This window comes from Poecile atricapillus, chromosome 17 (genome assembly GCF_030490865.1).
Source record: "Poecile atricapillus isolate bPoeAtr1 chromosome 17, bPoeAtr1.hap1, whole genome shotgun sequence".
Lineage (NCBI taxonomy): Eukaryota > Metazoa > Chordata > Aves > Passeriformes > Paridae > Poecile > Poecile atricapillus.
The window spans coordinates 528,007-539,995 of record NC_081265.1 but is presented as its reverse complement, the minus strand read 5'-3'; the positions used below and the strand labels follow the sequence as shown (position 1 = coordinate 539,995).

The following is an 11,989-nucleotide window of genomic DNA, read 5'->3' as shown; positions in this document are numbered from 1 at the left end:
GCTTTGCCCGTGCCTTGGGACTGACCCTGGGCTGATGCCCCCACCCCACGGGCACAGCAGTGAGCGGCCTGACCTGCCTCACTTGGCCCCCACCATCCACCCGCTCCCCACATGTGGGGCCAGGGCTCTATTTAGGGTCATCCTGAGTCCCCCCAGCCCGTTCCCCTCCCTCCTGTGCTTGGGGTGCTGGTTTCCAGCCCTGCTCAGCCCAGCCATGGACCCCCCCAACCAGACGCTGATACCCAGCCTCATCTCAGACCTATCTCCTCTCCGCAGATGTGCTGGATAACCTGGACTGCTGACAACCCTGCCACCCTTCCCAGCCTGTCCTGTTCCAGGCTGACAGTTCTGTCACCGCACTGCTCCCGGCCCGTGGGGCACAGCTGGCCCAGACAGTGCCTGGTACAGGTCTCTCAGCTCTCCAGGAACAGTTTGCTCTTCCCTCTCCAGCCCCAGCTCAGCAGCATTATGCCAGCCCTCGGGGAGCCCCTGCACCCCCAGAGCAGAACCCTGCCCCAAGTCCCTCAGAGCCTCCCCACACACAAAGCAAGAGGACACCGAGGGTGTGAGCAAGGCTGGAAATGTGAGGTGTTTAATGTGGCATGAGCTGAATGAGAGGTCAGCATGCTGGCCCATGCTACGGCTGCATCTACACAAACATGAAGCCTGGCCAGCACATAACCTGACGGAAGAGGAAGTGGCTGAGGCCAAAGGCCCCCCCCGCCCAGGGCTGCTGGTGGGGAGGGAGCCCTTCCTGAGCAGAGGCTGCGGCGAGCAGTGACGGAATCTGCAGAGGGAACTGATGCAATTCCCTCCCCACAGGGGTACCCAGCCCCGCACTGCAACACCTGCACCGTGGAAGGAAAGAGGGTCCTTAGTGGTTTATGCCTTTCCAGATGGTGCTGAGCACCTTCTGCCCGTTCCAGCCGGGGAGCACGGGCTGGCACAAGGAGGAACACGGTGCAAGTGTCTGTGCTGCCTCGCACCAGGGCACGGGCAGCCACACTGCTCCGCTGCGGCCAGCTCAGGCTGTGCCTGGCAAACCCAGCTCTGGTGTGGGAGAGGGGGTGAGCTCCCTGCCCACCCCAAGTGAGCAGCTGCTTCCTGGTCACTAATGTGGCAGGGGATTAAAATTGCTCCAACTCTTCCAGTTGTGTCTAGCTAGCCTTGAGGCGCTGGAGTGAGGGAATTCACACACTGGTGCAGCTGCTGGGGGTAGTTGCACTAGGGTGACTAACAGCATAATGGGGGTGGCACTCCTGGGATGAGAGGGACAGGGGCCCCTTGGCCACCTGGCCTGGCACAGGAGGAGTGGAGGGGCCTGGTGCTCAGGGGTCCCCACTGTACTTGATGAGGTGGCCGCTGAAAGTGATGTAAGTGTCGTACTCATCGCTGAAGATGGCGTTCTCACGCTCACCCTTGTAGAGCCGCACCCAGACCTCATCCTGCTCCTTCAGCTCCAGCATGACGCTCTGGCTCTGCATGATGCTGCGGTCGCTCACCTGGGCGTAGAGGATCACCACCTCCGCCCCGTTGCGCATGATGTGCAGGTACGTCTCCTTCTGGTTCCAGGTGTGCACATTGAGGCTGAAGTAGTAGATCCCGGGGATGTAGCAGTAAAACTTGCCCGTGAACATGTTGAAGTGGTCGTAGAGGTTGACAAACTCCGTGTCGAAGATGAGGGTCTGGTAGTAGTCGTTACTGTGCAGGGGTTTCTTGCGGCCCACAGAGAAGGCGGCGTAGTGGCTCTTGCAGCGCTCCCCGGGGGCGCCCATGCTGCCCTTCTGTCCCTTGGGCCCTGCGTGGCCCCTGCTGCCGGCCACCCCCGTCTTGCCAAACTTGCCCTGCATGCCACGCTCACCACGGTCCCCCTTCTCTCCTGGGCAGAGCAGGAGGGACAGTTGGGCTGTCAGACAGGGGCCAGAGCTGAACCCAGCACCCCGAAATCCCCTTCCCAGAGATGGATAGAGGGAGCAGGAAGCCACCAGTCCTGCCCCTGCCCCTCCCCAGGCTCTGATGCTGCTGCCCAGAAGCCACCGGAGCAGGGGCTGCTCACAGCCCAGTGTGGCTCCTGCCCTCTGTCTGTGCAGGGCACAGGACCACTGGCACCACCAAGAGCTGGAACCGAGAGCCCAGCTCAGCGCTGGACCTGGGGCAATGCTGACAGCATTGGGGTCCTGCCAGCCCTCACCTTTCAGGATGGTCATGTTGATCTGAGGCATGGGCTGGTACTGGGGGTAGAAGCGCTTTTCGGGTGGGGGGCAGCAGCGGACACAGCGGGGCTGTGGGGGCAGCCCCTCCTGGGTGTCCTCAGCCTTCTGCTCCTGTGTGGCCCTGGCAAGGCAGAAAGCAAAGCGCAACAGGGAGCTACGGGGGGGCGGGGGCCCTCTGCGGTGCCAGGGCTGCCCTGGCCCCCACTGCAGAGCACCCAAGCCCTGGGGTCCCCTCACCTGGCAGCTTGGTGCTGGGATGGGGCCTCATCGGGGTCTGTCCACCATCGCTGGCCAGGGATGGAGCTGGTCTGGCTCCCCACAGGGCAGGGCAGCAGGAAGATCAGCAGGACACCATGCACCCACAGCCCCTCCATGCCTTGGTAGTGCCCTGTGAGGTGCCAGGGACAGCTGAGGAGGACAGGAATGAGGAGACTCCCAGCCCAACCATGCCCCGAGCTGGGACAGGACCTGTGCTCTGCACAGCCCCCAGGTTCTGGCTGAGCTGTGGAACAGCGTCACCCCAGTGAGCACCAGGGGACACCCACATTGGGGCAGTATGGGGCTCTGGGCTCACCAGCATGAGGGCTGGACCCTTGCAGCCCCCGAGCCCTGGCACATACAGCAGATGTGATTACCTCAGGAGCTGAGAGTGGAGCAGAGCAGCAGCCTCTGACCAGACCAAGTCCTGCACCAAGTGCTGCTGCTCCTGCTCAGCCTGGCTTCAGCTGCCTCCCATGGACACCCAAGAGCAGCAATTTAGTATGTCAGCTCCTGAAAAATTACAGACAGCTCCAGGTGCCACGGAGCAAATGTCAGGGTGCAGCACTGCCTGTGTGTGGGACCCCAGCTGGGCCCAGGGACGGCATCTGCCCCCCACTGCTGCGAGGGGCTCGTGTGCCCTGGGGCTGCCAGCCCAAGGGTTTGCAAGGGGACAAGACCCACTCCTCCAGAAAGAGGGATGTGGGCTGGCAGCCCTATCTGGGAGCTGGCTGCCACAGGGAGAGCCCACACCCTGTATGGGGCCAAAACTAATATTTGCAGTGGTGGTGGCACTGTGGCCCAGCCCGGGCGCTTCGCGACCCCTCCCTCTATTATCAAAACCGTATCTGCTGGAGACGTGGGGCCGGGCACGTCACCCTTTGGCCCCGAGGCTCCAGGACAGCCTTGGCCAAACAGGGGTGTAGCACTGCCCAGCGCTGGGCATCCCGTGGCAGCAGGGTCCGAGCCGGGATGGGGATGGCTGCTACCCAGGCTCCTCTCTCAGCCAGGTGCCTCCCTGGGGTGGGATACGGGTGCGGCCCTTGCCGCTGTCCCCTCCCTGGGCACCGCCCGGCTGCGCTCAAGGGCTCGCCGGGACCCCGGGGCACCCCAGGAGCAAAGGGCGCTCTCAGCCCTGTCCCGTGTGCTGCGGCTGAGCCAGGCCATGGCACATCTGGGGACAGAATCTTGTTTTGGTGAGCACCGGGGTCTCCATCAGTGATCGGTGGCTGTTACCATTGTCCCCACGTGTGGGGTCCAAGGGACCACGCGTGCTCCCACAGCGGCTGCGGAGGGCGTTTGAGGCCGGGGGTGGATGCCTGGATTATGAGTCACTGGAGCTGGGAAGGGGCGGAGGGATTGTGAAAGGCTCCAAAGGGCTTTTCCTGCTGCTCAAACCCTCTGCCAAGGGCCTGGCCCCTTCATACACTTCCCGGTGCCTCTGTCTCTCGGTCTGTCACCCCGTTGTCTCAGTGCTGCCAGGTGTGGAGGGAGGCAGGGGAGAAGCGGATCCATGGATAGAAGCGTGGAGGGGGCCAGCCAGGGGCTTGTGAGCAGAAATCACCCAGGGGAGCCTTGGCCCTGGCTCTGCTCACCCTGCCTGGCCTCCAGCTGCGCCAGACACGCAGCACTGAACATGGCATGGAGCATGCCGGGGGTTTGGGAAGCCTGTGGCTTTCCCTCGGCTCTGGGACCACCACACCAGGCACTCCTCTGGCATCTGGAGCAGGCTTGGCCCTAGGGAAAACGCAGTGCCACAGGGAATCGCTCCACGAGGAGAAACCCTTCACCAGGAAGTTCCCATGGTGGAAGGCAGTGCTTCCCAGGCTGTCGGGAACAGAGACGAGTGTGTGGTGCATGCAGCAGCACTCGGGGCTCGCTGGGCCCCCAGCGTGCCCTCCCTGCACCCTGCAGGTGTGCTGGGCAGGAGGTGCCCACCTGTGCCCAGGCACACACAGCCCTGCCGAGGGACGCGGCTTTTCCCATCAGCCTTGGCTGCGCTCCAGGAGCAGCCAGAGATTTAAACTCAGCGGCAGCAGAAGCCTTGGGACTGCAAGTCAAAACATCCCAAAATACATTCCAGATGGAGATGAAGACTAGGATGAAAAGGAACAAACCCTAGGGGAGGGATGAGGGGCTCAGGGCAGTGTGGAGGCAGCAGACTTGCACTCCCAGCTCACCCTCTCCTTTTAGGGCGATGGATACAAACTTCCCTGCACCACAGCAGCCAGAACCACTGTGCCCCTGGGGTTGTGCTGGTGGGCCAGGTCCCCCGTGTTCTGCTACAGACACTGGAACGGTTGCAGAGTGCTTTTTTTCCCCCTGGAGCAGGGCAGACCCGGCAGGCAGCAGGGTGGGGGCTGCACGGGACAGATGTGGGGAAGGAGCATGGGGTAGTTGCAGCTCTCCAGCTTCTGTAGCACCAGCAAGATGTGCCGGGGACCTCAACAGCCACTGTGACCCGCAAAGAGATGCCAAAGGTGGCCCAGCCTGGGCTTGATGTGTTCGTGGCAACGGGATTTTTGGGAACGCATCTGGGGCAGGGCTGGGGAGGGATCTGTGTTCTCCCAGAGCTGCGGTGGGTCGGGCTGTGCCGTGGGCTCCGCACCGCTCCTTCGCAGGCAGCCCAAGGGCCTCGCTCGGCTGGGGGGGCACAGGGCCCGACCCGCCCCGCTGGGCGAGTGCCAGGACAGCCGGGCGAGCGCTGGCCGAGGCGGAGCCCGCAGATGGAGCACGGCGCGCTGCAGCTCCGGGAGGGAGCGGCAGGACTCCCAGAGCTGCCCCCCACCTACCTCTGGGGCACGGCTTCTCCCTCGCGGCGCTGCCTTTGCTGCCCTAGAGCATCGCCCGGGCCAGCGCAGAGCCTGCCCGCGGCCGATCGCTGCCTCCCGCTCCGGAGCTGCCTCTCCTCGCTCGGCCCGGGCGGAAATACACTTTTTGGAAGCGCAGGAGGCAACGAGGCGCGGGCCGAGGCTCGCAGCCCTCCCCCGCCAGATGTGCGCCCGCGGCTGCCTTAACCATGTGTGCTCCCGGGACCGGCCGCCTCGGCCACTGGCACCGGGAGCGGAGCGGAGGCGGCCCGTGCCTGCGGCTCCCCCGAGCTGCTGCGGGGCCCCGGAGGGTGCAGCTGCCCCGGTGCAGGACCCTGCCCCGTGCCGGCAGGACAGTTCCCAGCCCCGAGGGCACCAGGGCCAGCACAGCCCCACCGGGCTCCAGCCCTTGACAGCCGGACACGCACACGGGTCGCCAGGCGCGGGGCTGGGTCTACCCCGCTCCCCCAGCCCGAGTGGCGGCGGGACATAGGGGGCAACCGGGACAACGACAGAATGTGTTGCGAGCTGGAGCAGGGCAGCACTGGGGTCATGCCCGCCGGGCAGCCGGGCTGTGCCCACCCCGCAGAGCCGGCTCGGCCCCCGCACTGTCCCCGCCGCTGGGCTCCGGCCGCCCGTGCGCGGCGCCCGGCTCCGGTGGGCCCCGCTCAGCGCGGACCACAGCCCCCGGCAGCCCCCTCGGCGCAGGGGCGGGACGGGGCGGGTGCGGTGACACGCGGGTTCTCCTGGGAGTTGTAGTTTCTGCGCCAGACGGGGCGGTCTGGCCGCTGCCAGGCGCGGCGGCGGCTGCGCGCGGGGGAGGCGGCGCCGCGGTGAGCGGGGACACGGGCGGGGGGCGCCGGGCCGGGCCGGCGGGCGGGGGTCCCCACCGGACGGGGGCACCGCGGACCTCGAGCACCCTGCCCGGCGGCAGCGGTGGGGTCCTGGGGGCTGTGCCCCGCGCGGAGGTTCCCGGGGGCGCGGGGAACCTGAGGGCCCCGCTCAGACCGGGCGGTGCCCCGGTTGCCCATCAGCTCGGGCGGGGAAGGGGCGCGGGGGTCCCCAAGGGCGCGCCCGGCGGAGGCGGAGAGTCCCCGTGTCCTTAGAGGGGAGTCCCGCGTCCATGTCCGGGGGTGTTGGGGGGTCCCCGTGTCCATGCCCAGGGATGCCCGTGACCGTGCCCCGACGTTTTGAGGGTTCCCCGTGGCCGTGCTCAGAGCGGGCTACAAACGCGCTGGGGGTCAGTGCAGCGAGAGGAGCCCGGGGGCTCTGCCGAGGCCCACGCTCCGGGATCCCGGCAGGACAGGAGCGCTCCCGTGCCCCCGAGCCGCGGGCTCCGTGCCTGTGCCGCACCGGAGCTCCCCTGGCCGGGGCCGGCCCTCCGCGCTCAATGCCGCCTCTGTTTGCCACTCTGAAAGGCACATTGAGACCCTGCGGGATGGGCCCTGCCATGGCAGCTGGGGATCTTTGCCCCGGGATGGGGGTCTCTGCCCCCCCAAGCTGCATGGCACGGGGTGAGCACGGGTCCGGTGGTGGCTGCTCCGGGCCCGGAGTGCCCGTGTGCGGGAGCCTGGGGTGCTGCCACGTCCCCTGTGCTGCACGGAGGGAGGTGGCACCGAGGGGCCACCGCGGGTGGGCACGGCCCAGGGTGGGCTCACGATGCTCAGGTGTGGAGGACACGATGTGAGCCTGGGTGGGGATGAGGGGGTCCCGTGTCTGTGAGGCTGGGCAGATCGGGGTGTGTGTCCCTTGGGCACTGCGCTTCCTGCTCAGGTGTTGGCATCCTGCTGGGGCGGAGCTGCCACGTGTCTCCCAGTGTCCCTGTGTGGCCTGGGGACAAGCTCACGGCTCATCAGTGGGGTCGGTTCTCAGGGCCATGGGAGTTGAGCCGGACTGCCCAGCCACTCTGGAGGCAGCAAGGGTCATCCTTGCCATCCGAGGGGAACCTGCTTCCTCCCAGGACTCTCTGGGGACGCACCCCAGGACACTGTGACACCGGGCTCGCCTTGAGCCAGGTGCCTCAGCTCGCTGCCTGAGCTGCAGTGACCATGGGACAGGTAGAGGTGCCGGGCAGGTCGTGCAATTCGGCCAACACACCGGGGCTCCTGGTCAGGGGGCGCAGAGGGAGCCAGGTGAGAGGGGCTGAGGGTGGTTTCAGCAGCAAACAGCCCCAGGGCATGGTGGCTCTTACCTGCATGAGGCGGGAGCACCTTTTGCTGCAGGAGAGGGGATGGGGCCCCTCGTGGCTGTGTTCTGCTGTCCCCCGAGCTCAGCCAGCACCAAATCCAGCTCTTTGACCTTCTCCCTCACCTCTTCCCACCAGGTTCTCCTCGCCCCCTCTCTGATGCCAGTCCCGCCCTGCCATGAGTCTATGAGCCCCCTCCGGATCAGCGTGGGTGGTCTGCCCGTCCTCGCGTCCATGACCAAGGGTGCTGACCCCCGCTTCCGACTGCGCTGGAGGGCCATCGTGCTGTCCTCAGCCTGCGTGGGGCTCGTGCTGTTGCTCTTCTGCCTGCACCGTTCCTCCCCAGCACGGCATGGCCCCCCCAGCCCTCGCACCTGGCAGCTCGGCCTGCAGGCAGGAGACCGCTACAATGACACCTACCCGCTGTCCCCACCGCAGAGAAACCCCGAGGGCGTGCGCTACCGCATCGGCGTCATTGCGGACCTGGACACACAGTCCCGGGGCTCCCAGGAGCACACCTGGTTCAGTTACCTGAAGAAGGGCTACCTGGTACTGTCAGACAGCGGGGACAGAGTGACGGTGGAGTGGGACAAGGATGAGAGCATGCTGCAGTCCCACCTGGCTGAGAAGGGCCGGGGCATGGAGCTCTCCGAGCTGGTGGTTTTCAACGGGAAGCTGTACGCGGTGGACGACCGGACGGGGGTGGTCTACCAGATCGAGGGCAACAAGGTGGTGCCCTGGGTGATCCTCCCAGATGGGGACGGCACTGTGGGGAAAGGTGAGCTCCCATCCTGCCCTGAGAAACCCTAGGCTCTTTTCAGCTTGCTGGGGTGGGGTGCACCTTTTCTGTGACCTCTGAGCCTGGCCAAGACGGGGCAATTCCTGCCAAGAGACCAGCTGACTGCATTGGGGACACTGCCCAGCAGCAGGCTCAGGGGTGTAGGGTTTGGGGTATGTGGGGCAGTCTGATGGCCACATGCTGACTGAGCCCCCCTCATGCTGTTCCTTCCACCGTAGGCTTCAAGGCGGAGTGGCTGGCAGTGAAGGATGAGCACCTGTATGTGGGAGGACTGGGCAAGGAGTGGACCACCACAACAGGGGAAGTGGTGAACGAGAACCCCCAGTGGGTGAAGGTCATTGGCTACAAGGGTGACGTGAGCCACGAGAACTGGGTGACAAACTACAATGCGCTGAGGGCTGCAGCAGGGATCCGGCCCCCAGGTATGGAGCACGGCAACCTCCTGCCACCCCATATCCCACATTCTTGATGGCTCCAGAGCCATGCAGTCACCCTCCCCAGGGATACTGGCACTGGGTGAGATTTAAAGGCTGCTGGAGGCCAGAAATTTCCCCTTGTCCTGGTCATTTGCCTCTGCTGCCTGTGCCAGGGGCAGCTGAAGGGTGGCTCAGCTGGCATTGGGCCTGGCAGCTGGGCCCCCAGGCAGAGTGGGGTGTGCTGGATGCCCCTGCCTGGCTCTGGGAGGAATTGGAGGGCGCTGGCAGGCAGTGAGGCAGGAGCAGGCAGAAAAGTTCATAGGGGATGACTCTTCAGGGCTGTGGGGTGTTTCGGAGGGGAAGGGGAAGGGTCCTGCCCCAGAGTGGCTGGTGCCCCTGTGGCCTGTGTGGTCACACTCCACTTCCTGCCGCAGGGTACCTGATCCACGAGTCAGCCTCCTGGAGTGACACGCTGCAGCGCTGGTTCTTCCTGCCGCGCCGCGCCAGCCACGAGCGCTACAGCGAGAAGGCAGACGAGCAGCGAGGCACCAACCTGCTGCTGAGCTCCACCCAGGACTTCGGGGATGTGACGGTGGGGCGTGTGGGTGAGGTGGTTCCCACCCACGGCTTCTCCTCCTTCAAGTTCATCCCGGACACAGACGACCAGATCATCGTGGCGCTAAAATCAGAAGAGGACAATGGCAAGATCTCCAGCTACATCATGGCCTTCACGCTGGACGGGCGCTTCCTCCTGCCCGAGACCAGGATTGGGAGTGTGAAGTACGAGGGCATTGAATTTATTTAACAGACATCTGGACCGAGTGGAGGCGTGTGGGCAGCCTAGGGATGTGGGCAGGCCCTGCTAGCCTGCTCCTAGCCCGGGGTCCATGGGGGGTGGCAGGCAGCGCTCCCAGCTCTGTCCCTGGCCCTGGGCTCTCCTGTAAAGTGTTGACTGAGCTGCAGCAGGTGTGGTGCAAGTGTTTCGGCAGTGGCACCTGGTGGCAAGGGACCGCCACCACAGGGTGTTCCCGGCCCTGGGACAGTGCCCAGGTCCTGGAATGCTGGCAGGCCCCACTGCAGCCCTTAGTGCCCAGCCCTGAATTGCGACAGAACTGTCTGCGGTGGGTCGGTGGCTCTGGTGACGTCCCCACTCTGGGTTTGTAGCTGAGCCCCAGCTCTACAGCTCTGCCCTGTGTGCCATGGGGCTCCCTGGGTGGAAGGGGATGTGCAGCCAGAGCAGGTCAGACTTGGGGGATTTCATCAGGCTTTTTCTTCAGAAGCTGATCTTCCTTCCCTTTTCCCATCAGCTGGGTGAGGTGATGGCTGGGGTGACGGGTTTTTTGTTTCAGAGAAAAGTCTCACACAGGAAGAGACAGTGTCTGTGTCCCTCTGCTCCTGTGACCACAGGGCATGCAGCAGTTCCCTCACCACTGTGGTTCCAGCACAGTGGCTGTGCCTGTGGGGCAGGGGGAGCAAGTGTGGGTGATGGGGCCACCAGCTGTGGCCAGGTGTAAAGTGAGCCCATCCCAGTGCCATTCCCAGGGCACATCCTCAGAGGTGTGTGTGTGCTGGCTGTGTGTCTTCTCCAAGCCCTGGCTGCACATGGCTCCGACCCCAGAAATGCCTCCAGCCCCAGAACTGTCAGCTCTGGGAAGAGCTGAGCCCTGGACAGGAACTGCTGGGAGCTGGCGGCAGTGCAGCCATGCTGTGCAAGGGCTGCTGTGCTCGGTGCAGGAGCAAAGCCAGGAGCTCCAGTTCTGCTTCCCAGAGCCAGCAGCAGCTGAGAAGCGTTCGCAGCAGCCCGGGGCTTTGGGCAGGGAGCCCTCCCCACACTCGCCAGCATGTTGTGAAATTGCAGCCACAGCCTGTGGCCCCCAGGAGGAACTTGTGTGGTTTCAGGAGCCACAAGTGTCAAAGGGACATCTGCTGGCCCCAGGGCTCTCCTGACCCCTCTGACCAAGGGGGCTGCGGCTCCTGACCTGCCCACACTGACGTGGCTCAGGCTTGCCCTGTCCCAGGTCATAGGGCAGCATATCCTCACGCCAGGATTTGGCTCTGTGGTGTCCCCAGTTTGGTCCCCTTTTACACTGCCCCTAAGGCAGGTCTGCCAGCAAGTAGGCCTTCAGAGAGCTGAAGCTTTGGGGGGGCCCTTGTGCGCCCTGTATCCCTCTGCCGTGCCCTGGCACTGCTCTGCCGTGGGGAGCAGCCATGCTGGGGAAGAAGAGAGCCTGTTGGTGCAGCAGTCAGGCTGTGGTTGGGTGGAAGGATCTGCAGAGTGGATGGGGCCCTCCCAAGAACCCAGCCAGGCTGCTCCCCCCATCCCTGTTTACACTGTCAGCACCTCTGTGAGCCATGCAGAGCGCAGACGAGGCCAGACATGTGTTTTCATTTAGCCCAGACAATGACTCGGCCAGTGCTGGGCTGCGAGCGGATGCGCTTGTCTCTAGACACGGACCTGTCCCCAGTGCCATGGACAGACCTGGCTTTGGCCCCTGCACGTGGCCTCGGGATCGTGCAGCACCCGGCCCAGGGCACCCAGGGTGCATTTGCAGCCCACACTGGGCGCCAGCTGGCCACAGTCCATGATGGCCACTCAACCATCACTTGCACTTTGCTTGGCAATCCCTCTGGCCTCATTCACCCTCCCGACCTCACTCACCCTCCCAGCCCGGCACTGGCAGCTCCACAGCACCTGCTGTGGCCCCGGGGCTGTCCCAGTGGCTGTCCCTGCTACCTGGTCCCTTCTCGTCCCCTGGGCCCCTGCCCTCAGCTCTGTGTTGCCCTCGGAGCAGCAGCACCAATGCCTCAGGCAGCCAGACCAGCTGAATTCTGCTGCTGCTGGAGTCTCTGCAGACCCACAGAGACCCATGAGCCCACAGAGGAGCTGGAGCGGGGCCCCATCCCCGGTGTCATCCAGCATCCCAGCGCTGTCGGTGCTGTCACCTCCCACGTGTTCCCTGCAGGCTCTGTCAGGGTTTGGGCCAGGTCCAGCTGCCCAGTTCTGCTGTTTCTTCTCATCCTGGAGACTGAGCACCTCTATTACTTGCCTCTACTGCGAGTATCCATGGCAGTGCTGCAGCAAGAGGCTGGCTCAGGAGCATATTTGGTGGCCGTGGTGGCTGTCCTGCCAACACGTGCCCATGTCAGCTGGCCCAGCTGTGCTCTGAAGCTGTGTCCCTGCCCACTGTGCTGGGACAAGGCACTGCTGCGAGGATGGAGCACTCTCAGCAGCCAGCCAGGCACAGAGTATGGGAACAGTGGCAGCAGCAGCATCCTGACACCTCCACAGTGACAACAATGTGTGGGTT

At 64.8% G+C, this 11,989-nt stretch overlaps 2 protein-coding genes across 5 annotated transcripts; one reads left to right on the top strand and one right to left on the bottom strand.

Annotated features, from left to right (window-relative positions):
• Positions 1-570: 570 nt before the first annotated feature.
• C1QTNF1 (C1q and TNF related 1) lies at positions 571-5,920 on the bottom strand. 4 transcript variants are annotated; one of them, XM_058852610.1, is made up of 5 exons: positions 5,264-5,912; positions 2,849-2,984; positions 2,451-2,601; positions 2,192-2,334; positions 571-1,879 (listed from the first exon to the last, which is right to left on the bottom strand). In XM_058852610.1, the coding sequence occupies exons 3-5, from the start codon at positions 2,585-2,587 to the stop codon at positions 1,329-1,331; spliced, it is 831 nt and encodes a 276-aa protein (XP_058708593.1). In that variant the 5' UTR covers positions 2,588-2,601; positions 2,849-2,984; positions 5,264-5,912; the 3' UTR covers positions 571-1,328. The 4 variants fall into 4 exon arrangements, with proteins under 4 accessions (XP_058708593.1, XP_058708595.1, XP_058708594.1 ...); XM_058852612.1 differs by lacking the exon at positions 2,849-2,984 and having other exon boundaries at positions 2,451-2,621; positions 5,264-5,920; XM_058852611.1 differs by lacking the exon at positions 2,849-2,984 and having other exon boundaries at positions 5,264-5,905.
• Positions 5,921-6,050: 130 nt separating this feature from the next.
• Positions 6,051-10,044, top strand: CANT1 (calcium activated nucleotidase 1). Its single transcript, XM_058852608.1, has 4 exons — positions 6,051-6,114; positions 7,605-8,244; positions 8,484-8,687; positions 9,116-10,044. Exons 2-4 carry the CDS (start codon positions 7,626-7,628, stop codon positions 9,484-9,486), a joined length of 1,194 nt encoding a protein of 397 aa, XP_058708591.1. The 5' UTR covers positions 6,051-6,114; positions 7,605-7,625; the 3' UTR covers positions 9,487-10,044.
• Positions 10,045-11,989: the final 1,945 nt, after the last annotated feature.